Here is a 27,616-nt window from a genome sequence, read left to right as displayed (position 1 = left end):
GCAAGGGTAATGACTCTTATATAGATATAAACACAAAATTACAACTTACATCAAATCAAGAAATGACAGTTATTTATAATTAATACATTGATATTCATTATTTGGAGCATGTCCCTATTTTAAATTTATAAATACCTGGTTATGTGCTATTTCATGATCTGGTATGTAAGGTCAAGAACTGAAGTGCGAGACATTCTAATAGCCAACATTATTAGACTGATCACCGTAAACTTGCACAGATAATGTTTGAAGGGCAAATCTCCTATACTACCCTGACAAGGGGTTTAAGCCCCACATTTCTTTTTATATATACTAACTCAATGGCCATAGACCATCTAAGAAAAAGGCATCCTTTTCCCAAAGCTGTGTTAGTCAAAAACTAGAATATAATGAATATTTTCAATTATCAGTCCACTGAGGAAAACTATGTGAATATTTGATGTTTCTGTACTTGAACTTCTAAAAGTAACCCACTTGCTCTGGATGGTATATGTCACAAGGAAGCATGCATTTTGAAACTGAATTTTCTCCTATAGTATTCTGCAGTGAACTTAGGGTGTAGCATATTAAGTTAAACTAGAGTGGTAAGTTAATAAACACCACTGGAAAAAATGGAAGAATCAAAGTTCACTCTTTTAATAGCTGATTAAGTGCTTTGAACCCTTATGGTTCTTCTTCAGAACGAATACAATTAATGGTAAAGCCATTTAAATACCATCTGCAATAGATGAAGCAACAAATCAACATATTCAATGAATTAGTCCTGTTGACTCTTAAAGAAATAAAACTTAACACACCATAAATAAGAATGAATAATAATGAATAAAAATGTTAACTTGCATTTATCATAATATTGTCTTCTGTGAAGCATCACTCTGTAATTAACATTGCTAGGAATACTATAGGCATACAACTCTATTTGCCATTTAGATTCTCTGAATTCCAATTCCCCTTCTCTGTCACCATTAAAAACAATGGTGACTTGATCAATCACACAAAAATAAAATTTCTTGAAGGTGTTACATTCAGATGCATGTTTGGCAAGTGCATTATCTGTGGTTTTGATTTTAATAGCATACTGATGTTCATAAATCCTCTTCTTTAATTGCCTGTTGTTTTTTCCACCATAAAATGCTTCACAAGAGGAACATTTAACAAGGTAAACCACATACTTGGAACTACATGTAAAAAAAATGGCACTGAGTATATTTTACACTTCCTAAAACCTCAAAATAAGGGCCCTCAAAAATATAACTCCACATGGAGCACTGCTAACATTTGAAAGTGCCCCTTTAGGCAAACCTGGATTTGCGTTTCTTTTTTTTTTTTTTCTAAAAGTGATTTAATGTTGTTAGCTTTTTGCTGATAAAACGAGGCATGTCGCTACTACTTGACTCATGTCTCCACTAGCTCCCACGATTCTCCAGCTGTTCTGTATCATACTTTTTATAGCATCACTATCTAAGGAAAAAAATCAACTTTTTATTAGTCTTTTAGTCTTTTACGGTTTACCACTGTTAATGAGACATTCAGTTGTTTTCTTTCATTAACAGTGGTAAGTTACTGATTCTGTGATGCACACCAAATTTAGTAACTTTAATGTCTATGTTCTTAACATAAACAAATGGGGATAAATGACGCTGAATCAGAAATTGTCTTGGTCTATAATGCAATCAATGGAATGATAAAGAGTTTCAATCCATATTAGAAGGAGAATCGATGAAATAATAAGTAACCTCACTCTCCTGTATGTCCCAGATCATGAAGCAAATCAAGTTTTTCTCTTAGTTTATTGTATAAATTTGTGATATGCATTGAAGACGGAGTACTAATATAATGTTCACCTTTTGTTTGTGATTTTGAAAATATTATAAATCAATACATAAATGCAACATCAATATTAACAGCAGAAAGTTTGGCTTCAGTTGATTACCTCATTATAACCTATGGGGTGCCGAAAGTCACACCTCTAACAGCCTGCACACATGCTTACATACCAGACCATTCTCAAAAAAATCAACTTAAAAACGTAAGATAAAAAAATGTTAGTATTTTGTGAACAATAAAAGTTATTAAAACTGTACAAACAGCAATATTATCAGTAAGAAGTATCAATTACAGCAATAAATGCCAGTACATTCATAGTCTCTCTATAAATGCTATAATATATTATAATGCACACAAACCCAGAGTTATATTTTTTGCTAAACTTTCATAAGCAACTTGTCATACCTTGTAAACTATACAACCTAGACATATATTGTTAGAACACATTTGTTAACCAGACATAAACTCTCTAAACGCATGACTATTGAGCCATTTACAGAAATATGAAAACATATGCTTGCATGTATAATTAGCAATATATGTAACACTGGATATCACTCAAGATGTGCAACTTACATTGCAAATATCAGTGACAGTTTTCTTCAACAATATCTAAGGTTTTACCTGATGCCATGCAATAATTCATAAGTTACTTGTTTTTTGAAGTATTAAGAACATATGAAAATATTCCTTATTGCCATAATTACTAACAAAACCCTTCCAGTATCCCCAGTGTATTGTGATATAAATGGACATTGATAAGGGATTTTCCTGTCTACCACCATAGCATTTCACATAGTATCTCTCAATAGCATGTGGGTCTTCCAGTTGTGAAAATATGAACCTAAATATGAAAATATGAATATTAAGTCACAAAAAGTGTTAATGTCTCTACTGTGGGACATCCTACATTATAATCTTAGTGTCATTTTGTTAATTATTCATTGACCTTTCCAATACTATATATTATTAGCTGGTAAGTCACTTTGTTAAAGAAGCCAGACCAAAAATTATCTGGATGCCATAAAGAGCTTTCTGTGTTGACAGGATACATGCAAAAAAGACACGCCAGACTTGAATGAGTTAAATCATTTCTCTGACAGCTTTTAAGTGAGAAACAAGTTATTTTAAAATATTAGCACTGACTTTTGGTTTACAGCATACCTCTCAACTGTCCACATTTTCAAACTTGTATTACAGCCATCCTCAAATCAGGCATTTTTGAGAAGCTGTAAGTTTGCAGAATCAACATATAGTATGTGCCCTTAATTTTGGGGCTTTTTCTATAATAATTTTTTTGTTGTTTTGCTCCTAAATCTGGAGTTAGAAATATTAAAGTTGGATCTTGATACTATATAAACCTAATAATGAAAAGTAAGTTGTGAAAACAAGGATTAAGTAGAATTACTTTAGCTGCATCTCTGGACTTTTTCCAGATTTAACAAATAAACTAGGCGGAAGAAACAAACAATCCAAAACAGAACAGGAGCCCAACAGTAGCCAGCAGAAAAAGATGTTAATCCCAAAAAACACTTTCTTTTAACATAAAGTCAATTTAATAATTTTTTTTCTCATGTTTTCGTCACTTTAAGTAAAGTAACTTCTTCAGACACACAGACAAACAGCAGTTACACAGTTTCTACAGCATTTAAACCATGTAGCATGAAGTCATGTGACTAATAGCAGCAATGAATTAAAGGTGCAAAGCACAATAATTCAGACACTATTAAAGTAAGTCTTAAAACTTACATACTAACTCAAATAAAAAGTGTGTATGCAATCAGTATGCAATATACAAGGATTATGTTAATGTCATTAGTAAAAAGTTAAAAATACACTATTGTGTAAGATTTCTTAATTTAAGCAAACATGAAATATTACAATTCTCATTCAAACCAGGCAAGCAGAAAGCATTAAGTGCTAACTGCCATTCTAGTTCTCGTACCTCTAATAGTACTGGATATGGGCCACCTCTAATGTCAGGAAGTACCTGATCAATAGCTTGGAATGTGAAACTATGTTCACCATTTTATGAAACATGTTTTGCTAAAGCATTTTCTGTTTTATTTTTGCTAATCGCATAAGAGTGTTCGTAAATTCTCTCACGAAGCTACCTGTCCGTTTTCCCTATATAGAAAGCCGGACATAAGGTACAGGAAGCTAAGTAAACAACACTCTTGGACTCACAATTCAATTAATGGTTGATGTAAAATTTACATGTATTCAGTACTCTAAAAGAATTACCTGCTTTTATGTATTTACACATCCTACATGCTCCACACATAAAGGTTCCAGTAAGTCTAGAAGTAGGTTTAGTGCTTTTAATTTCAAAAAAACTTTTTAAATTAGTACCTCTTCTATAAACAATACTGGGCGACTGGCCAATTCTGTCAACTAGGGAAGAGTCCTTATTAAGGAAACTCCAATTTTTGTGGAGAATTAATCTAAGTTGGTCACTGTTTTTACTAAAGGTGGTTATAAAAGTATTGCATAAAGAGGTCTCCCTAGTTTGCTGAGTCATTGAAGGTTTTATAAAGGTAACCAAGTCACTGTTTGGTGACTGTGTAGTTCGAATGGCAACCTGGCTAGGAGGTGACTCTACCAGGTTAACATCAATGACAACAGAAGGTGAGGTCAAGAGTGGTTGAACTATACCTCTACTCCGTTTGTTTATGATTTCTTCAGTTAAGTCATTTATTAAACTAACCAGGTAGCCTCTATTGCAAAACATGTCTCTTAAGAGTTGACATTCAGAATTAAAGTCATCTTCATTAGTACACATCCTTGCGGCTCTAATGAGTTGACCTTTCACTATTGAACATTTTTGCCTGTAAGGGTGTGCACTAGAAAAATGTAAATAGGAGTTGCAATATGTAGGTTTTCTATAAATTTTGGAAACATATCTCCTATTTACTATATCTTTTTTTATATTCACGTCCAAATAGTCAATACTACTAGTGTGAAAATTGTAAGTAAATTTAAAAAAATGGTGTAGTAGATTTAAAGTAATCTATCATTTGTTTAGCTTGTGATTCATTTCCTTTAAAAATCACAAAGATGTCGTCTAAAAATCTGGTATAAAAAGTGAAGGAAGTGTAAGTTTCAGAGTTATTGAATACAAAATATTCTTCCCATTGAGCCATAAACATGTTTGCCACGCTCACTCCGCAAGGGGAGCCCATAGCAACTCCATGTTTTTGTAAATAGATCTTGTCGTTAAAAATAAAAAAGTTGTTGGAAAGTATAATATCAATTAACTCAGTTGCCAGGTCAATATCCCTTCGTGGAGCTTTTTTATTTTTCATATAAAATTCTACCCACTCAACCGCTTCTAAGTGTGGAATAGAAGTGTATAAGTCGACTACATCGATGGTAAGAAAGTTGTCTTCTTGGTTAACTTCTAAAATGTTCAAATTTTTTCAAAAAAGTCCATGAATCTTTGCATACTCGTGACTCAAGTTTAAGATATTTTTGTAATATTGAGTCAACGAGTTTTGCACATGGATATGTCAAGGAACCTTGACCATCAATAAGTGGATGCATAGGAGGGTCATATTGGTTCTTATGAATCTTTGGTATTCCGAACATGTGGCTGTTATGGTTAATAATAAGTTTGATTCAATTATAGATCTAATGCAAGTACTGAGAGTTACATGATGATAAATTATTTTACTATCACTATGGTTAATCTGTAAGGTGAAACTCAGGGCTAGAATCATAGGTTCATAGGTGTATACTAGGCTAATGACCACTGGGGCTTTTATAAGTCTAATCAAGCATTTTATCACACAAGTGCATTTGTCTTAAGGGTTATTTTAAACTAGGGAAAGACTTACCACCTACCTATGCCCATTGGAGAAATAGGTGCTCTACTGGCCCTTACTTAAAACTGGTTAAATCATTAAAGATACAGGTCCATACACAGTGTCATGATTCCACAGTGATATACCTCATAGGTTTGGGTGTAACAAGCTAACCAGTACCCCTTCCCATCTGGACAGTAGGACTAGTGGATAAAATACACTGGGCTGGATTTATAGAAATACACTGTGGCAGTTTTACATAGCTGGGACATTAGATAGTTTACTGAAAAATCACTTGCCAGCTTTTGCATGCTGGAATTATGCCCCATCCTCCTTAAAACTTTATGACAGTTAGACAATTAAAAAGCCTTTTTGCAGGCTGCTAAGAGTAAATTAAATTGGATGGGCTGTTTTTTTTAACAACTCTTTGTACTGCAGGGTGGGCATCTAAATCTATTATTAATACTCTCTTATGGATCTTAGAACACTATGCAGTGAAGATAGATTCAGGACCAAACAGTACACCAGAGTTATAACCTGCAAAATAAATTAAAAACTAAAAATGATGCTGTCTGGACAAAACACACAAACTCCACAAAAAACATCTGTCAGTGCATAAAAATTAAATTTCAACAGATGAGGAGGCAAGCTAAACTGAGATATTACAAAACACTTCAAGAAAGGAATATGACCAGTCTCTGATCTACATGTAGTCTAGGTGAAATAATTTGAGTATAAGTAGATCAAGGAAGAAAATGATGCTTAATGACAATCATTGCATTGCATTGGAAATAATTTGCTGGCCCAATTTCTAAGTGTGCTCCAAAAATGAGTCACTTGTTTGGAAGATGACTCCCTTCTTCAAGTCGGTGTGACTGTTGGGTTAATATATGTGTATATATATATATATATATATATATATATATATATATATATATATATATATATATATCTACATACATACATGTTCCAGTTGTGTGAGGACCCTGCAAAAGCTTAAAGTACAATGTTCCCTTCCTTTTCAGCATTATTTTTCAGTGCCTCAGTTCGTTGGTATTATGGAAGTTTACATTTATTTATTTATTTATTTATTTTACATTTGTTTACCGGGCTAGTCTAGCTGGATATATGCCCATTTTCAGTAGAGGCCCATACATAAAACTACACTACAAGACATATTAATAAAAATGTAAGTACAATAAGAATATACATTTAGTAATAAGAACAATAAATACTTAAGGCACACACAAAAATACACTAGGTCAGTAGTAGCATCACAATTAAAATGCTAAAGATTAGCAGTTAGTTTCAATAATCTGGAGAGAAAGAAGTATAACAAGAGATTAGAAGGGATTAATGTAGAAATACAAGAGAGGAGAAGAAAGAGAAACAAAAGTCTAGAAGGGGAAGAAAAAAGAAGATGGAAATGAGGGCAGGGGAGAGAAAGGAGGAGTGAGTCAGGCATAAGAGGAGAGCAACAGAAAAAGTAAGTATATGTGTAGCTAATAAGGCAGTAAATAGTTAAGGTAGAGTAGGGGGGGGATGAAAAAGGTTAGTCAGGAGTCCTACAGGAACAAAGCCAGTGATTTTGGAAGTACAGTTTGATTTTTTGTTTGAAGAGTGGTAAGGAGGTGATTAGAGTAATATCTGTGAGTAGCAGATTCCATGTCCTACCTACAGTATTAGTGAACAGAGAGTCACCAACTAAGTTATGAGATTTTCCAGATTTGGTCATGAGTTTAGAAGAAGATCGAAGGGAGGTAAGATTGCTATAAGGGATTAAAAGTTTAGAGAGTATAGGGGTGTTATCAGGTTGGTAAAGTATCTTGTGGGCAATAGTAAGTTGTGAGATCATAAGACTGTTTTGTAGCTCTAGCCAGCCTAGGAGTTTTAGGTTATGACAGTGATGTGTTCTGAAAGGGGCAATGCTATTGTAACAAACTGCTAGTTTATTTAGGTTAGCCTTCTTAAGGTTAGTGAAAATAGGTGATGTGTAAAAGAGAGTAGATACCAGATGGGATAGTAGCCCTGGTAGTAGGCTTATGTGTATAATGATCCTATTTTTTGTTAACTGTTTTGATGATGTTGTTGGTATGTTGATCAAAAGTGAGATTGTTATCAATGGTTACTCCTAGTAGTTTTGTTGTCAGGTCAGGAGAGATGACAGTGGTGTCATTTGACAAGATGTTGAAGTTTAATGGGGAGGCTCGAGTGGTAGGAGTGAAAAGGAGCAGTTTAGTTTTTAGCATTGAGGAGGAGGTACCGTCTAGTAAACCAGGTTTCTACAGTGTTGAAGGTAGTTTGAGTTAGTGAGAGTAGCTCTGAGGAGGTAGATGCTGAACAAATAATAGTGGAGTCGTCAGCGTATTGGATGCAGGTAGCTTGAGGGATTATAGTGTTAAGATCCAATAGAAACAGGCAATAAGGAAGAGATGTGGTTGTCCCGTTGCTTAGATAGTAAGAAGCAAACCATTTAATAGCCAGGTTATCAAATGAGAGGATTGAAGGATATTAATGAGGAAGAGTGGTTCACCATGTCAAAAGCTTTAGAGAGGTCAATGAAGAGCAGAGGAGAAAAGATTGGAGTTCGATAGTTGTTAATAGTATCAACAAAGGAAAGGAGGGCAGTGGAGGTGCTATGGTGAGGTCTAAAGCCATGTTGACAGATGGCTATAATGTTGTGTAAAGAGAGATACTGAACAAGTTGCTGATGGATACATTTCTCCATTATCTTAGCTAGAGGTGAGAGAAGAGCAATAGGTCTATAGTTAGTGTAATCAATAGAGCTACCACCTTTGTGTAGTGGGATAATGTGAGAGACTTTCCATATATCTGGTATGGTTCCCTCTTGGATCGTCCTATTAATGAGTATAGATATTGGGTATGCAATCTGTTTAGCAGCCTTTTGAAGAAAAGAGAAGGAGTTTGTCAGCAGAGGGTGCAGGGTTTCAGTTTGAGAATAAGCTTGTAGATGAAAGAGGTAGAGATAGGATGAAGAGTGAAGTTGTGGGGAGAGTCAATTAGATTATTTGGAGGGTAAAAGTTATTGGTGTTCAGTTGTCTAGCAAGAGATTGAATGGTTTCTATAAAAAGGAATTAAAAGTGTTTGCAGTATGATTGGGGGTATCTGGGTCTTTTGATGTTCCAGGTGAAAGGAGTTTGTTGATAGAAGACCAGAATTGTTTGGGTTTATTAAAATGGGTTTCTTGAAGTTCACAGTAGTAGTTTTGTCAGAGATTATAGGTTTTTTTGTAAGATTCCTAAGTTGGCAAAAGTGAAGAAAATCAGAGCTGATTCTATGGTATCTCCATTTGGCCCAAATTTTATTTTTAGTATGAATTAATTTCTTTGTTTCCTTAGAGAGCCATGGGGCTATATTAGACTTCATTCTAATGGGCATGTTTATTCAAAATGGAAAGGAAGGTTGAGTTGAAGAATGATACTGCTTCATTAAGAGGAAGTGATTTCAAGAGGTTCCAGTTGCAAGTTTTGAGATCATTTTGAAACGAGTCAGTTTTAAAGTGTTTGGTAGATCGTATTATTCTAGTGTTAGGGAAGTTTTGATAGTCAGTCTTTTCTCTAGAGATAAAGGTTAGGCAGTGGTCACACTAGTCATCGGGCATTGTTCCTACTTTGTATGAGACATTGGCTTTGTTTATGAGTATCCAGTCTAAGATACTATGTTTCTTACTTTGTTTATTAAGCCTTGTTGTAGTGGTAATAGCTTGAGTAAAACCATGTAGGTTTATATGACAGGAGGGGTTTTGACTATTAATAGTATTCCAGTCTATATTAAAGTCACCCAGAATTATAGTTTCTTGGGGTAGTTAGTGGAAACCCAACTGAGAAAGTCTTCTAAGATGGGTATATTGTTGCCTGGAGGTATATACATGCAGATGATGTAAAGGGCTTTTTGTGCATTTAATTGTGATGGCTTCAGCTCTAACATCCTGGGTTGGACAGGCTGGGAGGGTGGAGATGTTAAGATGGTTCTTAAAGCCACCACCTTTACGTTTAGAATGATCAAGCCTATATAAATTATAGCCTTGGGGAATAATCTCAATGTCTTTGGTGGCTGGCTTTAGCCAAGTCTCTGAGAGAATATCAAAGTGGTGAGTGTCTAAGAGGGCATGTAAGTAGGGTACTTTGTTGTTTACAATTTAGATGTCCTATGAGAAGTGTGTTAGTGAAGTTAGGCCTAGATACTATTGGGGAGGGAAGTGTAGGGCCAGGGATGGGGTGGATGTCACCGTCTTGTAAGGTCGGAGTATTTGGTTTGTATGTGAAGTTGCTTATAAGAAGGGTTAGTTGTTTCATTTTTTTATGAGAGGGTAAGGCATAGGTGAGGTGAGATTGCCTATGGAATTTAGGAAGGTGAAAGCTAGTGGAAGTAGAATTTAAGAATGAGGTAAGAGAAGTGTGGATGCTAGATGTATGTTTATTTATATAGTCTGGCCGGTTATTAAGTGGGTGTTCGATGAAGGTAAGAAGGTAAGAAGAATAAAGGGAGGTAGAGAGTAATGCTAAGAATATCAACATGGTGGGTAAGTATGGGGTCATATTTACAGGTAGAGAGGTAAGGGTAGTTATAAAGTAATAGTAGAAGAAAGGGTTGGAGGAGAGGAGTTATAGGTATCAGGCAAAAGAAATAGAGGAAAGACTTAGTAGGAGGAGTTATAGGGGTGAGAAAGGAGGAATGCTGAAGAGGGAATTTTATGGGAAAAATCTGAGTGAGGAATAGGAGAGAAGCTAGAAAATGGAGATGAGGTAGGATTAGCAGTAGAGGAAGGAGGGAGGAGGAAGAGAGTGGGGAGGGGTTTAGGTTTTCACGGAAAGATTAGGATAGGTTGTAAGGGTAAGGGGTGTGACTAGGGAAGTATAAGGTTAGGACCCCTGGGGTGGGTGGGAATTGGGGTAGGGAGTCCAGTTAGGAAAGAAAAGTAACAGAAAAAGCTAGCAGATAGAAGGATTGAGATAGGTAGCGTAAGGAGGAGTGGGTCACAGAGCACTGCAAAGAAGGAAAGGGAAAGGAGTGAGAAAGGTGAAAATAGGAGGAGTAAGGTAGAGGAATAAAGCAGTACTGTAAGACTAGATGTAAACAGAGTGACACCTAGTGGGCAGAGAGTAGAGGTACAGAGAAGAGTCACAAAGGTTCAGGGGCAGAATAGGTAAAGGTCAAGACAAAGTCAAGAAGAGGAAAAAGTAGCTGACTAGTCTGCAGAGGGTAGAAGGTAAAGGAGGAGGAGTGCAGGGGGAATATCTAGGGGACAGGTCTAGGGAGGAAAGAGGAAAGAGTAGGGAAGGAGCTTAGCTAGTAAGGGTAGAAAGAGGATAAGGAGTAGGCCTGGGTAGACTGACACCTAGAGTTCTGAGGTAGTATTACAGTAGGTGACTGAGGGCAGAAGTAAATCGCTTTGGTTGGAAGGGAGTGATAATCAGTAAGGGAAGGAAAATGTTTAGATCTGCTAGTCTAGCAGAATTTTAAAAAGCTGTAAAATATCTAATAGGAAATATAGGGTATAACAATACTTGCCTCATGTTTCTAGACTCAGCTAGAAAAAGCCATTACCATCCAAGATTATTTTCTGTGATCATTGATAAATTGATTCCGATGTTTCTGTCTGCACAGCTCATCAATGATCACATTTACAGTGCTTGTACAGCTACATTCTGATTCTGACATTACAGTTTCCTTGATAAAGAAGAGAAGTTGGCATAATAGTTAAAGTGTTTACCTTACAAATGTAAGGTTTCATTCTCACATGGGGTAATCAGGTAGGCTTGCAATGACCCACAAGTGCAGTTAGCCTAGTACTAATCTATGAACTAAGTGAGGTAAACGGCCATTATGCATGATCTCTTTCTATATCTATCTTACAGACCACAAGTTGCACTTTATATTGCACAGGCACTAAGATTTCCAGTCAATTCAAGCATGACTAAAAATATAGTTTGTGACTGAAAAAAAAAATAAAGTAAAGCTGATGATCCTATGGTTACATGTATTAGTCATGGGAGCCAGTCATGTCTCAGATTAGAAGTACCACTGCAGAACCCTTTTTTTTTTTGTTTTGTGAAGTTCTAGTTACCAGTGCCATGTTAGTTTCCATAGTGAAGCAAAGGTATCCTTCTTGTCCAGCTGCTAGGGAGCAAAGTTACTTGCTAAATAATTTTCCAGCAGCTTAGGTTTGGCCAAAGAAAGAAAGAACCCCTTTGAAACCATTTTTAAAGACAAGAGCCTTAAAGCACTAATTCCCTTCTACATGGTTCTATAGGCTTTCATATTTGAATTTCCATACTGTTTTTAACAGTTTTATATCTATTTATGTTTTTTCTACTATTTTTAAAATTAATTGTGCTTCATATAAATATTTAATTATATTAAGGAAGGAATGGGATGTTTTATTTAGTCTGATGAAGTGACTTGGAAGGTCGTGAAAGCACTCACTTTGTCCTTGCAATAAAGAATTTTCCTTCTACAGTGGCAGTTCAACTTTTTATGCATACTATATTCCATTCTATATCTGAAAAAAATTACCTTTCCCTAGTTCCTTACTATTAGCAAGGCAAATGCAGATGAGTGGATGTTGTCTGATACAAAGACAAATACAAAATGCAAAGGTCTTTCTCTGAGACAGGCCTGAAATTAATAATCAGCATTTTCAACCTAGTAATTATTTCTTTTACAAGACAATGAAAACCTTGTAGCTGTACACATTTGTGTGTGCTTGCTGCACTGAAACTGAGATAACACATTCGTAAAACAAGTTCAGCTTATTATCTTGAAGTTTTGCAAGTTATATCTGTATGTTCCGGACTTCCAGCTTCTACTATTAATACATGCATTTGCACAGGTAATAGTTTATTTAAATTTTGTTCTTTTCCAGTAGAGTACACTGTGGTTACATTCTTGAAGCTCAGTCATACCTCTCAACCTCCTAGAGCAAGACATCTGGACAGAGGTACAAATGAGGGGGGGCAGGACCCAAAATACTGACACTTTTTAAATATTGCTCTTACAAACTTAGAAATGTGATAGAATAATATGTTTTGCATTTGCATGACTTTTATGAAGGATATGACGTCTGACATTAAATTGTGTCCTATTATTTTATGATTTCAGTCTTTAATGATTTGCCAGTGATTTGCCAGAAAAAACACAAATGTATGAAAAACTGACAAAAATATGAGGCAAAACTGTGGACATTCTGCAAAAACCTGGACAGTTGAGAGGTATGAACTAAGTACATAACATACAGTTCAACACACACTTCTGCATGAGTAGTCCAATATCTACATAACATAGTTCTCTAACATTTGTAAGACAAGAATATGAATCATATCAGTATTCACAAATGACATATGATTATTTACAAAATCTCAGATAGATGGGCTAACAGTGTCACAGTCAGTATTGTACAACTGACAATCCAGTAGTAGTCATATGTGAGCTGACCATTGCTGGGGTGACTCAGGGGCCAGAGCTGTGATCTATGTCAGTGCAGACAGAGCCATCAGGAATGGCCGTAAGTGCTGGACAGGAGTCTAACAGCAACATGTCAGTCCAGGAAGTCTTGTTCAGACCTACTGTTTAAATTCCCATTTCCCATGACTGCAGCCCCCATCTGCATTCCATTACATGCTTAATTGTATGACATACCTTGTATAGTGCTGTACTCCTTTGTGAGAATATATCCACTTGTTGTAAAGAATCACAGTCTGTCTTCATGAAGAAAGTTTACCTGTTTACCATTGGCAGCAGCTTGCCTTTTGTAGGTAATGGTCCTGAAGAGGTGATTGCATGTGCACCAATCTGTTGCTCCCACTTGCTAAATGCATCCAGAACAGCTGGGTTGCCTTTCCATTAGTCAATGGCATGACAACACAGTGCCATAAATAAGGTCTTCATGTAGGCTTTGCCCCTTTTCCTGGCCTATGAGAAGGACATTATTGAGGTATGGGAGCTACAGCATCACAGAAGGTAGTTAGAAATACTGTCCACTCTTTGGATTGATGTGTTATGTCCACAGTTTTGTATGCTATGTCTGGCCATTGTTAACAGAATGTCATGTTCTGTAGCAGTGTGCTCTGTAAATGTGTGTTGGAGTGAGTAAGGAGACAGGCAGATGTGAGTGTCATACATCCTTTTCTATCTGACTGTGCATGCTGCTACATTTGATGCTGGTGCATCAGCTGTGTATGTTTGTAGGGGGAGACTGCTGCACATCTCCCTGAAAACCTCAACATTTCCCCACCCCATCAACCCTTTATGTTTGGCTATTCTGTGCATGCCCTGCTCTAGGTGTTTGGGAGCAATGTTAAGTCTGTAGTAGGTAGCTGGACATACTGCTGCATGTGTAGCAGGCTGCAGCTGCTGTATTCTGGCCAGGAGTCAGACTAGGGATTGTGAAGACATTGGGGGGAAGCAAGCTGTTGCTATCAGTTTGGGTGCAGTGTCAGCTGTTGTGTCATAGCATGGCCTCCTTGAGGGTACCCACAACAGTCCAGGTGAGGCATGTGCCTGTGGTGCATATGTTAAGTAACAGTGCCATCCAGAGAGTGGTAGGTAACATGTAGTACACATATTCATAATTGTGAAATGCGTCCCACCCTGCAGGCCTTTAACATGCTACTGTGGGAAGCAGTGACTGCAGTAGGAGCAACCAGTTTTGCTGGACATTGCAGACTCAGTTATTCCTATGTTGTATTGTCTTGCATGTAGTTGTCATGCCACGGACTGGGCTGTTGGCCAGGACTGAAGGAGTCCAGATGTGACAGATGCTAGAAATGTAGCAGATCAAGCTACCAAGTCATTATTATGGCAGGTGTATTTGTAAGACATGTGAGCATGCATACAGTCTGTAACACAAGATTAGCATGGACGTGTGTTCTAATGGGTATGGCGTGTGACAATGAGCTGTCTGTTATGATTTTGTAACCCCAATATGCACTGCCCTGCCAGTATGTCGGCATATAGAGTAGGTACTATGATGACCCTGCCATAATAGGGGGCATGACTGTGGATATTCAGCAACAGTCTGTGTAGTTGTCAACTCTACCAGATATTGTAGGCTTCCCATACATCCATCAGCATTTATTTGTCTGTGCACTGGTTCTGTGTCTGCATCAGAGGCCCAAGGATGCTGTGCTTTGGGCCAGTATATATATGAGTAGTGTGGGACTGGCAATCGGGATATGTCTGTAAAAGCAGCTGCTATTGTACAGAGGTCAGTTGGCTTACTGGTATGTTGCTGTGACTGTATTTTAGGCAGTTCTGGGTTCAATATTTGGCAGTGGTGTCTTCTTCCCTAAAGTTAAATCACTGTAGTGCATGGTATATTTACAAAAGCATCAGTTATTCTCCAGTGCTGATTTGGTGTAGTGGTGTGTTATTCTGACTACAGCTCAGAAGGTGCTGGATTCAGTACTTGGCAGTTTTGTCTTTTTTTCCCCTAATGGTACATGCCTGTACTGCATTATATATTTACAAAAGCAGTGTTACCCTTGCAGAACTGATTTGGCTTAGTGGTGCATTGCTGTGACTTTAGTGCATAGGGTTCTGTGTTCAGGACTTGCCACAGCTGATTATTTTGTTGCTGGGCAGAACAGTATCTGAAGGAGATAGGATGATTAAAGCAGTTTTAAGTAGGTTTAAGTGGGTGTGCATGGGTTTCTGTGATGCACCGCAATGCCAATTGGCGCTTATCCCCACTTAAACCCACGCTAATTTAAAAAAAAAGAAAAGAAAAAAGGGTTGATAGGAAAGTGGTGAAATGGGGGCAAGCAGGGGGAAAACAATATGAAAGGCAGGTAGGGATATGCAGGACAGGTGTAGGAAAGGACCATAGCTATCTATTTCTTCTACAGCAACAGCTGTTTATGTTGTGGACAATTTGGAATTTGGTACCTCACATCCCACAGGGAGAGGTGTGGGAGACATAACTTGTGTGATTAATTGCTGGGATGATTGATTGATGTCAGTGTATGTGGAGGCAAAATGGAGGTCTATGTATGGGATGACATTTTTTTTTTTTTTGTGGGGCAGGTGCCTGACTTTTTTTTTTTTTTTTATAAGGAGAGAGTGTGATGATCTGGAAGGGTTGTAGGTACATTTGGGGAGGCAAGTTGGTTGGGAGAGGTTAAATTTACAGACGGACAAGACAGACAAGACAGCAGACAGGGGCAATGTATGACACATGAGTGGGTAAACACCTTGGATGGGGAGGGTTGCTGGGAATCAGAGGACCACATGCCCCCCAGATGGAAACAGTGGGACTAAGGTCTCCACCCATGGGTAGTCACCACTGCCCCTTCACGGCACAGAAGGTGGCTGTGCTGGGGGCTGGACACCAGGGCCAAGATGCCCCTCAAGATGTGCCATTCTGTCCTTGATCTGGTGTAGGTGGCCATCTAAGTCTCACTTGATGACCCTGCACACCAACCCTGGAAACTGGTGACAGATGACAGAGTCCTCTCCACACCTGCACCCAGAGGGGGGACGAGCCCCATCCCCTGAGGCGGTTCCACTCGAAGGTGGTAAGGGACCAGTGGAGAAGACAGATCCAGGTTAGGTCCCAGATTTGCTGGGAACTTGTGCCACGCCCAGATGAGGCGGGACAGGTGGATCCATGGGGCTCAGCTTACCCAAACGTGCTATGGTGTTGAGGTTTGTCAAAGTGTATTGGTTAGTCATGATCAAAACATTTCAACTTTAGTTATAAAAGCAGGCATGGGTGCTCCAATTGACCAGAAGAACAGAATTGAAAAACATTGCATACCAAATGGAACACATGCATACATGGAGAAACAGTCATTATTGTAACAACATACCAATATCAGTTGTGATAACAGGCCATCAACAGTGGAATTTGAACAAGGTGTGTTAGTATGCAACCATTGAAATATATGAACACTAATACAACACAAGTCTCAACATTAGGTTTTGAGAACAGCATACCCATAGTATATGAATAATAATTAGTGATGCAGATAAGGGGTGGGGTGACAGTCCATTGCCAACTGTACAGGCTATGTTTTTTTACAACACTACTGCTCAATACACTACAGGTCTGCCCTTACTTTACATCTACCTGTGGCCTATAGCTTCTGCAGCATGTACATAACTGTTAAGCTGTCGACCTGGAATGGTATGGTATGTGGCAAGCTGTGTGAACTGTAGCTACATAACTAGAGGTGACTCGTACATGTCAGGATTACCTATATGACTAACAAGGTGTACCCTGCACTGATGTTGTGTGAGTGTGCTACTGGTATGCTTCAACTGGATTTATATCTGCGTCCAAGATTATTGGCATCAGTGATCACTAGCCACGACAGTGTGACACTTGAGAGGCATGCATTGGGAAGAGAGCATAGTGTATATTAAGAAGAAACAAAGCAGACTATGTGGACAAAGGCTTGATATCAGTAAAAATCCAAATGTCAAAATAAAACAAAATATCAAGCCATGCAGCACAGGACACAAATTTTATTAATATAGAGAGTAAGCACTTTTGCCACATTACACCTTTTGTTCAGACTACTGAAATGCCCAACACACTCATATTTAAGCTGCTACAACCACTCAAGTCAGCAACTTAGTCCAATTAGCAATTAACTTTCTTAAAGAGACATGTGTACACTTTCTATCAGACTGTCATAGCACTCATACAAAAGTACTAAGAAACATACATAAACATAACATTTTAAAAATATATAAAATATAACTATCAACAGTAAATTTTAATGTAGTAATTTACATGCACATAAAAAGGGCTTCAAAGTCACAGCATCTTTAATACCAGGCAGTCTATATGCTTTGAAATGAATAATCCATATCTGTTCTGCTGACTCGGTTTTATTTTTAAGGTTACCGCCCATGATGCTCTCTAATAAAGTCTCTAAAACAAAAAAGTTAAATGCATGTCATGGACCCTCAACCATCACAGGTTTTGCTAGAGCATTCCTCTCTTTGGAATTTCTTATGTCCCTTAAATGTTCCATAATATGCTCTCTCAGTGAACGATTAGTCTTCCCAATATAGAAGACTGGGCAGTAACTACAGTAACTTAAGCATATTACATTTCTCGTTCTACAATTGGCATAGAAGTCACATTCAATAGACACTCCTATACCTGTATGAGTATAGTTACATCCAGTATGAATGTATTTGCATGCCGCACAACTTCTGCATGGATAGATGCCATGTCTGTGTGAGTCAACTCTAGGCTTATGGCCTGAAGATTTATAACACAGCTGTCTTTTAAGAGACATATTGTTCTTAAAAGAAAAATAGGGTCTGTCACCTTCTATTCCCTTAAGTTCATCAGAGGACTGTAATATATGCCAATTGCTCTTAATAATCTGACAGTAAGTATTAATATCACTAGAAAATGTTACTGGAACCCTGAGCCTATTGTCTAAATAAGCAGGAACATCACTATTAGCAACACAGATGTTTCCTGAAAAATAAGGTTTACCTTTAGTGTCTCTCTCTCTCTCTCTCTCTCTCAAAGACATTGTCGAACACAAGCATCTGTCTCCTACTCAGAGTAGCTTCTGGCCAAAATAATCATCTTCTAAAGTTCCTAAGGCCCACAATAAGTGTTCATCATCATCATCATCATCATACAATTTCATCATCACTACAAAAGTAGATCCTGGGTTCCAACTAAACACTCAAAATCCGCAGCCAAGCAGCAAATAAAACTCCAGGAGATGGATCCAGGCACAGTACACAGCGTTTATTAAACAGTAATTTCAGGTTAAGCGCTTTCATCCATGTATACAGACTTCCTCAGAACATACTCCCAATAATTACACACCCTTAAATACATAAGAATTCCCGCCTTTTTCCACAATCATTCAATTAATCCCATTTGTTAACACAATTAAATGCTTAAAAATACTTTAAAAATACTACATAGTATATCTAATTTAGTTATATCAAAATCAATAACATATATAAAATGTATATTGAATACTGCAATATACCAATATTGTTGTTATTATTAAAACAATACCATAAAATTTTAAACATCAAAATGTCTGGCAATTGTTATACAATTGTATCTATTATTATTCCCTATATGTAAAAAGTGTTTAATTTATTAAAAAAATATATAATAAAGCACATTTCCATACTTGAATAATGTTATACAATAATATATCCTATTTTGTTTACAGTATTGATATTCTATTTTTGTTTGAACAATTTTGCTAGCTATATAATATGAAATGTAAACTACTGCTGGAGCAAATATATATCAAATATAAATATATACAAGACTGTATTTTACCTACAATCCATTATATATATTCAACTATACCCTCACTAAGGGTTTGGTGGGGATCATTTCATTAAGTCCAGGTGGTATAGCTGAATTAAGTCGCATCTGCCATCTCACTTCCTTATCACCCACTATTGCCTTAATGTTTCACCCTCTGGGATTAGGTCTCACTATTTCTAATATGGGAAATTTGAAACCTGTGCAACCTTGGTTGTTCATTAAATGCCTAGATAATGCATTGTTGGTGTCTAATTTTCTAATGCAATACAAATGGTCATAGATTCTATTTTTCAGATATCTATCCGTTTTCCCTACATAATAGTTCAAACATGTGTTGCAAAGAGCTACATAAATCAGATGTTGACTCTGACAATTTCCGTGACAAAACTTGACTTTGCTTTTAATATTATTTTTCAAAATAATAGAAGTCTCTTCATAAATATAACTGCAATAACTACAGTTACCACATTTTTTGGTACCTGTCTTATTGCTATTACTATTCTTCTTAGAACTGTATTTTAACTCTATTATTCTCTTTATATTGTTGCCTGTTTTGTACACGTAATGTGGTCTACTAGGTATTTTGTCTTTAATAATACCATCACTTGTTAATATATTCCAATTGGTACTGATGATATCCTTCACCTCTTTACTATATTTGCCATATTTCAATATGCAAGCTTTGGTGTATTTGTCATCCATCTCACCCTTAGTTGTATTGATATTTTTATTTTTGCTTATCACATGGGTATTGCTTAAGCCTATGCCTAATAAAGGGGGATATTTCCGACCCCATTCATTTGCTACATAAGTGGTTATGTCATAAATCATGTCACTAGGATATCCCTTCTCTTTGAATAACCTACTGATGAAATTAAGTTCACTTATCATTACTTCCTTTGTTGTTGTCATCCTCGCTGCTCTTATACATTGTCCTTTTACTATGCCACGTTTAGTGTGGTAGGAATGGGCGCTATCAAAATGAAGGTATCCATTACTATGGGTGTCTTTTCTGTGTATTCTAGACTGGAAGGATTTCCCATCATTATATATATAGACATCTAAATAATTGATACCCTTTGTGTCCACCTGGTCTGTAAACCTAAGATAATCTGTTGTTTGATTTATATAATACACAAAGTTGGTCAACTCTGAGATGTCCCCTTGCCAAAGAATGAAAATATCATCCAGGTAACGGACATATGTCTTGATATACTGCATCCAATTGGAATTGAGAACAAATTCCTCCTCCCAGTCTAGCAATACTAAATTGGCATACATGGGGCTTACGCTGGGCACACGCCTTTGTTTGTCTATAGTATTCACCTTCATAATAGATATAATTATAATCTAATACTATTTCCATAAATGCTGTAAGCAAGGACACATCTTCCTTAGATAGTCCACTGTACTTATGTATGCCACTAATAATAATAGATACAATTGTATAACAATTGCCAGACATTTTGATGTTTAAAATTTTATGGTATTGTTTTAATAATAACAACAATATTGGTATATTGCAGTATTCAATATACATTTTATATATGTTATTGATTTTGATATAACTAAATTAGATATACTATGTAGTATTTTTAAAGTATTTTTAAGCATGTAATTGTGTTAACAAATGGGATTAATTGAATGATTGTGGAAAAAGGCAGGAATTCTTATGTATTTAAGGGTGTGTAATTATTGGGAGTATGTTCTGAGGAAGTCTGTATACATGGATGAAAACAATTTCATCATCCTCAAGGTCTGTCCTCTAATATCATTTCTAGGCACATGTCTCGGGTGCATACTGTTTTTATGTAGGAGATTATTCTTCCTACTAGGTTTCCGAAACAGGCCAGTTTTAAGTGACCCTTACTCAGACCTACTAATACTCACATCTAAATAACTTATCTCATCCTCTGAGTGCTGATATATAAACTTTAAAATAGAAGTTGTAGTATGCAAGTATCTAACAAAATCATTCAAAAGTTCACTGGAACTGCCCCATAAAAGAAAAATATCATCCACAACGTGAGGGCAGACCTTGAGAATGATGACATTGTGGTGACACTTTCCATATTATTGTAGAAGGTGAATGGTCTCACAGGTATAGACAAAAGAGTAATGAATTATATTAAGAAATGTCGAGTGCATGTGATCATGTGATCGTAATAAAGAAAGGATTTCAGGATGAATATTCAGCCGAATATCAGGTACAAAGGAAAACAGGAGTACTTATACTAATTCCTAGAGCAGCTCCAATACTGAGGGAAGATGGAAAACATAATAACGGCAGAGTACGGTTTTAAGGGACTACTGGCGAGTGAGGAGGATTACACTGGCATGCATTTATATTCTACTTGAAACTGCTGTTATGGAGCTTAAGAAATTTTTTAGAGAAATATTTAGCTTTCAGCAGGGAATATTAATTTTAGGTGGGGACTGGCATTTAATTTTCAACAGTGAGGATGGATCTGGAGGGCCTAAAAGGAAAAAGACAACAAAAGAGGGTAGACTTCTGAAGAAATTTATGAATGTATTTTGTATGGAAGATATAAATTCAGTAGTAGGTACTAGGAGATAATTTACATATTATCCCCCAAGGTACAATAACTGGACTAGACTATACAGGAATTATATTTCATTGGAACATGTGCATTTAATTGAAAGCTTTAACACACATTAAATAACTATTTCAGATCACACACCAATAATAATGTAGCTAAAAATGCATGGATAATAAAGCAAAAATGAGACACTGGCACTTCTTTACATGCAAGTTAAAAAGAGAGGACTTTAAGGAAAGGGTAGTGGAAATTATTCTGGAGTTATTTGGGAATGTATAAATTCTTCAGATGTTATAGCTTTTGAGGGGGATAAAATGAAAGTGGAGTTTAAAAATGGAGTATAAATAAAAATATATAGTTAACAAGTAACAAGAAATATTTAGAGGGACTGACAAGGGTTAAAGTATTGCGGAATAGGAGAAATCTCAAAGAAAAACAAAAGGCACAACTGCATAGTACTGAAGATGAAATAAGGGAATTCCTGGGTAATATGCATGAGTTTAGAAAGATTGTTGCTAAGCAACTGTTCTTTGATAATAACGTCAGAGCACAAAAACTTTATGCACAATGACTTAGGTAACAGAAAGTAGATAGGGTTGTTGCCTAACTTAGTGAGCCCATAACACGAAAAATAACCAAAGATCCTGCAGAAATATTAGAGATATTTTGGAAATTGTATGACAATTTGTATAAAACAGAGAAATGTGGAAATCAAAAAATACAAATGGGAATATCTATGGAAGACTTAAATATGCCAAAGTTAGAGATAGATGAGGCTAAACAATTAGCAGTTAAAATAGGAGAAAATGAGATAAAAGTGGTGATGTAAAACAAATCTGCAGGGAAGTCTTCAGGAATGGATGGCATTCCATTGGAAGTTTGGAAACTAGGCTGGAAGAAAGTGATAAAGATCTGAAAGGCCTTGTTTAACAGTGTTTTCAAAGGAGGGGAAGCATCAACATCCTGGAAAAAAAATCTGTGGTAACTGTAGTGCCTAAAGACAGTAAAGACCCATCAAATCCAGCTTCATATAGTCCCATTTCAATTTTAAAACATGATTTTAAACTATTTATGCCTATCATACCTAAAAGAATGTCAAAGACATTACCAAACTTGATAGATATGGCTCAGTGTAGTTTTGTGGAGGGGAGGCCAATATTTGAAAACATTAATAGAACAATGATGATCCAGAGGGAAGCAGAATGTAAGAAAATACCATTAGTCTTGATGCAGAGAAATCATTTGACAGAGTAAGCTGGAATATCATGAACAGGGCAATGGAAACATTTGCATTCCCTTATGCAGTAATAAGGTTAATTAGGAGGATATGTGAGGGATCAGAAGAAAAAAATCAAAGTGGGAGGGTTCCTCTCTGATACGTTGTGAATGATCAGATGAAGCAAGTGGGGGTGTCCTCTTTCCCCTTTGTTATTTGTGTTACATTTAGAGCCATTGGCAAAGAAAGTAAGGGACTCAGAAATTCAAATATATTATTGGTATGGTAATCAAGAAAAGTTGGCTTTATTTGAAAATATTATTTTGTACCTGATAGAATTAGAAAAGGACATCTCAGTGTTCTGAAACATTCAAGTTTTTCGGGGGGATATACAAATTATGAAGATAAAACAAAGGCCATAGCAGTAAACTATGTGCTCAAACATGAACTGGTTCAGCAATACCTATATTTATGGGGGCATAACAAGATGAAGTATTTAGTTTCAACTTGTATTTATATGTGTATATACCTATGTATGTGTGTGTGTGTGTGTGTGTGTGTGTGTGTGTGTGTGTGTGTGTGTGTGTGTGTGTGTGTGTGTGTGTGTGTGTGTGTATATATATATATATATATATATATATATATATATCTTTTTTATTTTTATTTATTTATTTATTTTTTTTTTAGTTTTTTGATAGACTGCAGATTGACATGTTCATAGGTTCATAGAATGATACTAGGCTATTGGCCCAAAGGCCCTTATAAACCTAATCAAGAATTTCACCCATATTCCCTCAAAGTCAGCACCTGTTTCCCCTGTCCAGCAGGGTCATAGGTGGGATCCCAGGGGTGTATTTCCTGTTTCCCATCCAGTCATCCAGGTTCCTCTTAAAGAGGGCTAGAGAGGTACTCTGTTTGACATGGAGAGGGAGTCTATTCCACAGACAGGGAAGTCTTTGGGGAATAAATCTATCCTGCCAAAATGTTCTATTAAAGTCACAGACCAGGTTAAGGCCTTGTGTGTGAGTTGAGTGAGTGGAGTTTGTCTTATGGATATACAGCAACTCCATCAAAGCTGGATCTGAAATGGCCTTGTATGCCAGACACAGGTCACCTCTGAGCAGCCTGTGTGAGACTGAGTAGAGGGACAGGGCCTTTAGCCTATCTGTATAGGATAGGTGTCTGAGACCCTGGAATTTCCTGGTCAGGAACCTCTGTGGTCTCTCCAACTGCTGCATGTGCTTGGCAAGGTACATGCCAAAGAGGGCATTGTACTCAATAATGGGTCTGATAAAGGAGGAGTACAGGGATGTTATAACCTCCTTGTTCTTGGATGAAATACCCTTATTTATGGGGTGGGCCATGATGTAGAAAGCCTTCCATACAACGGAGGCAACGTGGTGGTCAAAAGTCAGGTTGCTATCAACATGGGTGCCCAAGTCCCTCATGACTAATTACATGCTTAGTACATTGTTATTAATGGGATAATTAGTGGGGATGACATTTCCCCCAAAGAGGATAATGATGCATTTCATGGCATTCAGTTTGAGGCCATGCTTCTGGCACCAGTCATTAGTTTGGGTAAAGCCCTCTTGGAGGATGTTCACATCACTAGGAGAATTTAAGACAGCACGCAGCTTGCAGTCATCTGCAAACTTGGTCAGCCACAGACCACTGGTTTTGGCTTGCACCTCAGAAAAGTATATCCGAAACAGTAGAAGCCCCAAGTATACCACTCATTACAGGTCTACTACTAGAGGTAGCTTCCCCTACTTTACTGAGTGCATTCTAGCAGTGAGCCAGTTAGCTACCCATCTGGTAACATACGGGTTGATGCCTAGCTGGGAGAGTTTCTCTATTATGCCCGAGTGGGGAATAGTGTCAAAGGCTTTGGCTAGGTCAAGGTAGGTGGTGTGCACCATCTTTCCCTTGTCCATGGCTTTGGTGACTGTTTCGAAGAAGTCAACCATGTTTAACAGGCATAATCTCTCTTTAACAAAACCAAACTGTGTGGGGTCAAGCATTTGGAGGTTGCCAATGTCCTTGTTTATAAGGTCCATGATAATGCATTCTATGGCTTTGCAAATCAGGCTAGTTAGGCTGATGGGCATATAATTGCCAGGGTCAGTGGACGCTCCACCTTTGTGAAGAGGGATGACAGTGGCTGTTCTCCATTCAGCTGGAATGAAGTCGGTGCTCAGGCTTTGGTTAAATAGGGTGTCTAATGGAGCTGAGAGCTCATGCCTGAATTCATGTAGGACACAGCCAGGGATGTTATCGGATCCCATGGAGACTGTATTTTTTGCCTTTGAGAGGACATTAAGGACCTGCTCCTTGGTGATGAGGGGAGGAGTGCAGGTGCGTGGGATGTCCTGTTTTACTGATGGGGGGACAGGGGGTGAAGTTTTCACTGAACCTGTCTGCCAGCAGGTTGGCTATATCCAAGGCATTTGTTTATGTGGTATTATTGACCACCAGTTCAGAGCAGATTTGGGTGTAGCTTTTGAGACTACAGACATATGTGAAGAAGGCCTTGTGATTGTCCTTGGTGGATGTGGCCAATTTGGACTCAATGTTAGCCTTAGAGGATTTCACCAGTGACCTTATTTGCTTGTTCAAAGGACAGATTGCTTCCAACTTGGCACTTGCTCCTTCTTCGCCCGGGACAGCAATTTTTTTCTTCTATTATAGAATTTGCTTATTGCTGCTGTCCACCAAAGATGATTTGGTCCTGTCAGGTATTGCAAAGTTCATACAGCTATGTAGTTGCTCATATAGTTTTTTGGTGTAGGCTTGGGGATTAGTCCTAGTTCCAACTGAAGGGACAGTGGCTATGAAGCTGCTTATACCTGCTTTAAAGAGATTGTAGTCAGCTTTAGAAAATGATTTTCATTTGATCCTGGTGGGGGTGGGGGTGGGGGGCAAAAATTATCGTTTTTATGGTCAGATCTTACCAAGGAGGATGACACGGTGAATGTGCTTGATCAATTGCCTTTTGATGCATTGTTTTTTTAATGAGTTGTAAGACTTGCCCTCAGCACCCCCTGCTAATTATATATACAATTTCTGAGATGACACCACAGTGGGGAAAGGTCAGATCCCCACTATACTGGTGACACATTTGATCAGCTGTGCTAGAGTTTTTCCAGGTTTGACACATTGCCATTCATAGAGTTTGCAGCAATTCATATAAATGTATATATGATTTAATAAACCTCATTCATGTGAAATTAAACTGCTAAAAAACACAGTTTAAAACATACATACATATATATATAGATAGATATAGATAGGGATAGAGATATAGATAGATATTTAATTGAAGATCGCACAACTGAGATAAGTGGACATTTATTTACTCCTGTAGTATTAGTATAGCCAATTGGAAGTTAAAGGAATTTCAAGAATTTAAAGATAGCCATATATATGTGTGCATGTGTACATACACACACACACACATATATATATATATATATATATATATATATATATATATATATATATAAAATAACAGGTCAGCATCCTGTGTGTGTGTGTGTGTGTGTGTGTGTGTGTGTGTGTGTGTGTGTGTGTGTGTGTGTGTGTGTGTGTGTGTGTGTGTGTGTGTGTGTGTGTGTGTGTGTGTACTTATATATATATATATATATATATATATATATATGTATATATATATATATATATATATATATATATATACAGAGAGAGAGAGAGAGTTAAGTGCATGATCATATAACTGAGATAAGTGAAAATTTCTTTATCCCTGTAGTATAGACAATTGGAAGTTAAAGGATATTAAAGCTAGCCATGTGGACTGACATGAGTGTGGAGCATTGCAGCTATGCACAGGATCTTACTTTCAAGGCATTAATGAGTTTTCAATGAAATAGTGAAATAAGTCAACTGAAATAAAAACATGAAAAATAGTAAAGCGAAAAGGGTGAGGAGACAGGTGAATTCCTAGCATTCTTAATATGTGCAAATGGCAAACTTTGGTTGAACCAGCATTAGGATTTTATAGAAATCTATAACCATCGATCACGTGACATTACCCTCTTTTTCATTTGCTTATTTAAATTATTTGCATTATTTTTACATTTTTAAAAAAGAGATGTGCATGTTCATATATGGATTTTTTAATTAAACCATTTTCATTGTAGTCCACCGAAGTTCACCAATCTGCCGATTTTAGCCCCGGTGGCAGTTCTTCTTTTCCTGCTACTACTTGTTGCTGTCATCACTACACGAAAGCTGCAGAGAAGAAGTAAGTTATGTAAGTCATGATTCCATTGCCTAAATGTCTTAATTTCTCAGCATGCAGTTTCTTCACTTTGTCTTAGTCACTTTTGTAGGATGCAAGAATTGCTACAATATGAGAGTCATGGGTTAATACAGTGAGAGCTTAATATTAGCTGGAGTCGTGGCTTAATACAGTGAGAGCTTAATATTAGCTGGAGTCATGGGTTAATACACTGAGAGCTTAATATTAGCCAGAGTCATGGGTTAATACAATGAGAGCTTAATATTAGCTGGAGTCGTGGGTTAATACACTGAGAGCTTAATATTAGCCAGAGTCATGGGTTAATACAATGAGAGCTTAATATTAGCCAGAGTCATGGGTTAATACCGTGAGAGATTAATATTAGCTGGAGTCGTGGGTTACTACAGTGACAGCTTAATATTAGCTGGAGTCATGGTTTAATACAGTGAGAGCTTAATGTTAGCCAGAGTCATGGGTTAATACAGTGAAAGCTTAATATTAGCCAGAGGCATGGGTTAATTCAGTGAGAGCTTAATATTAGCCAGAGTCATGGGTTAATACAGTGAGAGCTTAATATTAGCTGGAGTCATGGGTTAATACAGTGAAAGCTTAATATTAGCCAGAGGCATGGGTTAATACAGTGAGAGCTTAATATTAGCCAG

General features: G+C 37.1%; 1 protein-coding gene across 1 annotated transcript in view; it reads left to right on the top strand.

Annotated features, from left to right (window-relative positions):
* LOC122790543 (CMRF35-like molecule 1) overlaps positions 1-26,977 on the top strand; it is a 331,413-nt gene extending 304,436 nt beyond the window's left edge. Inside the window, exon 4 of the mRNA XM_044058092.1 lies at positions 26,854-26,977. Within this exon, the coding sequence (XP_043914027.1) occupies positions 26,854-26,977 (124 nt within the window). The remainder of the gene's footprint in view (positions 1-26,853) is intronic.
* Positions 26,978-27,616: the final 639 nt, after the last annotated feature.

This window comes from Protopterus annectens, chromosome 16.part0 (genome assembly GCF_019279795.1).
Source record: "Protopterus annectens isolate FY-2018-M chromosome 16.part0, PAN1.0, whole genome shotgun sequence".
Classification (NCBI taxonomy): domain Eukaryota; kingdom Metazoa; phylum Chordata; order Ceratodontiformes; family Protopteridae; genus Protopterus; species Protopterus annectens.
The sequence above is the reverse complement of the archived record's forward strand: the minus strand, read 5'-3'. Positions and strand labels throughout refer to the sequence as shown.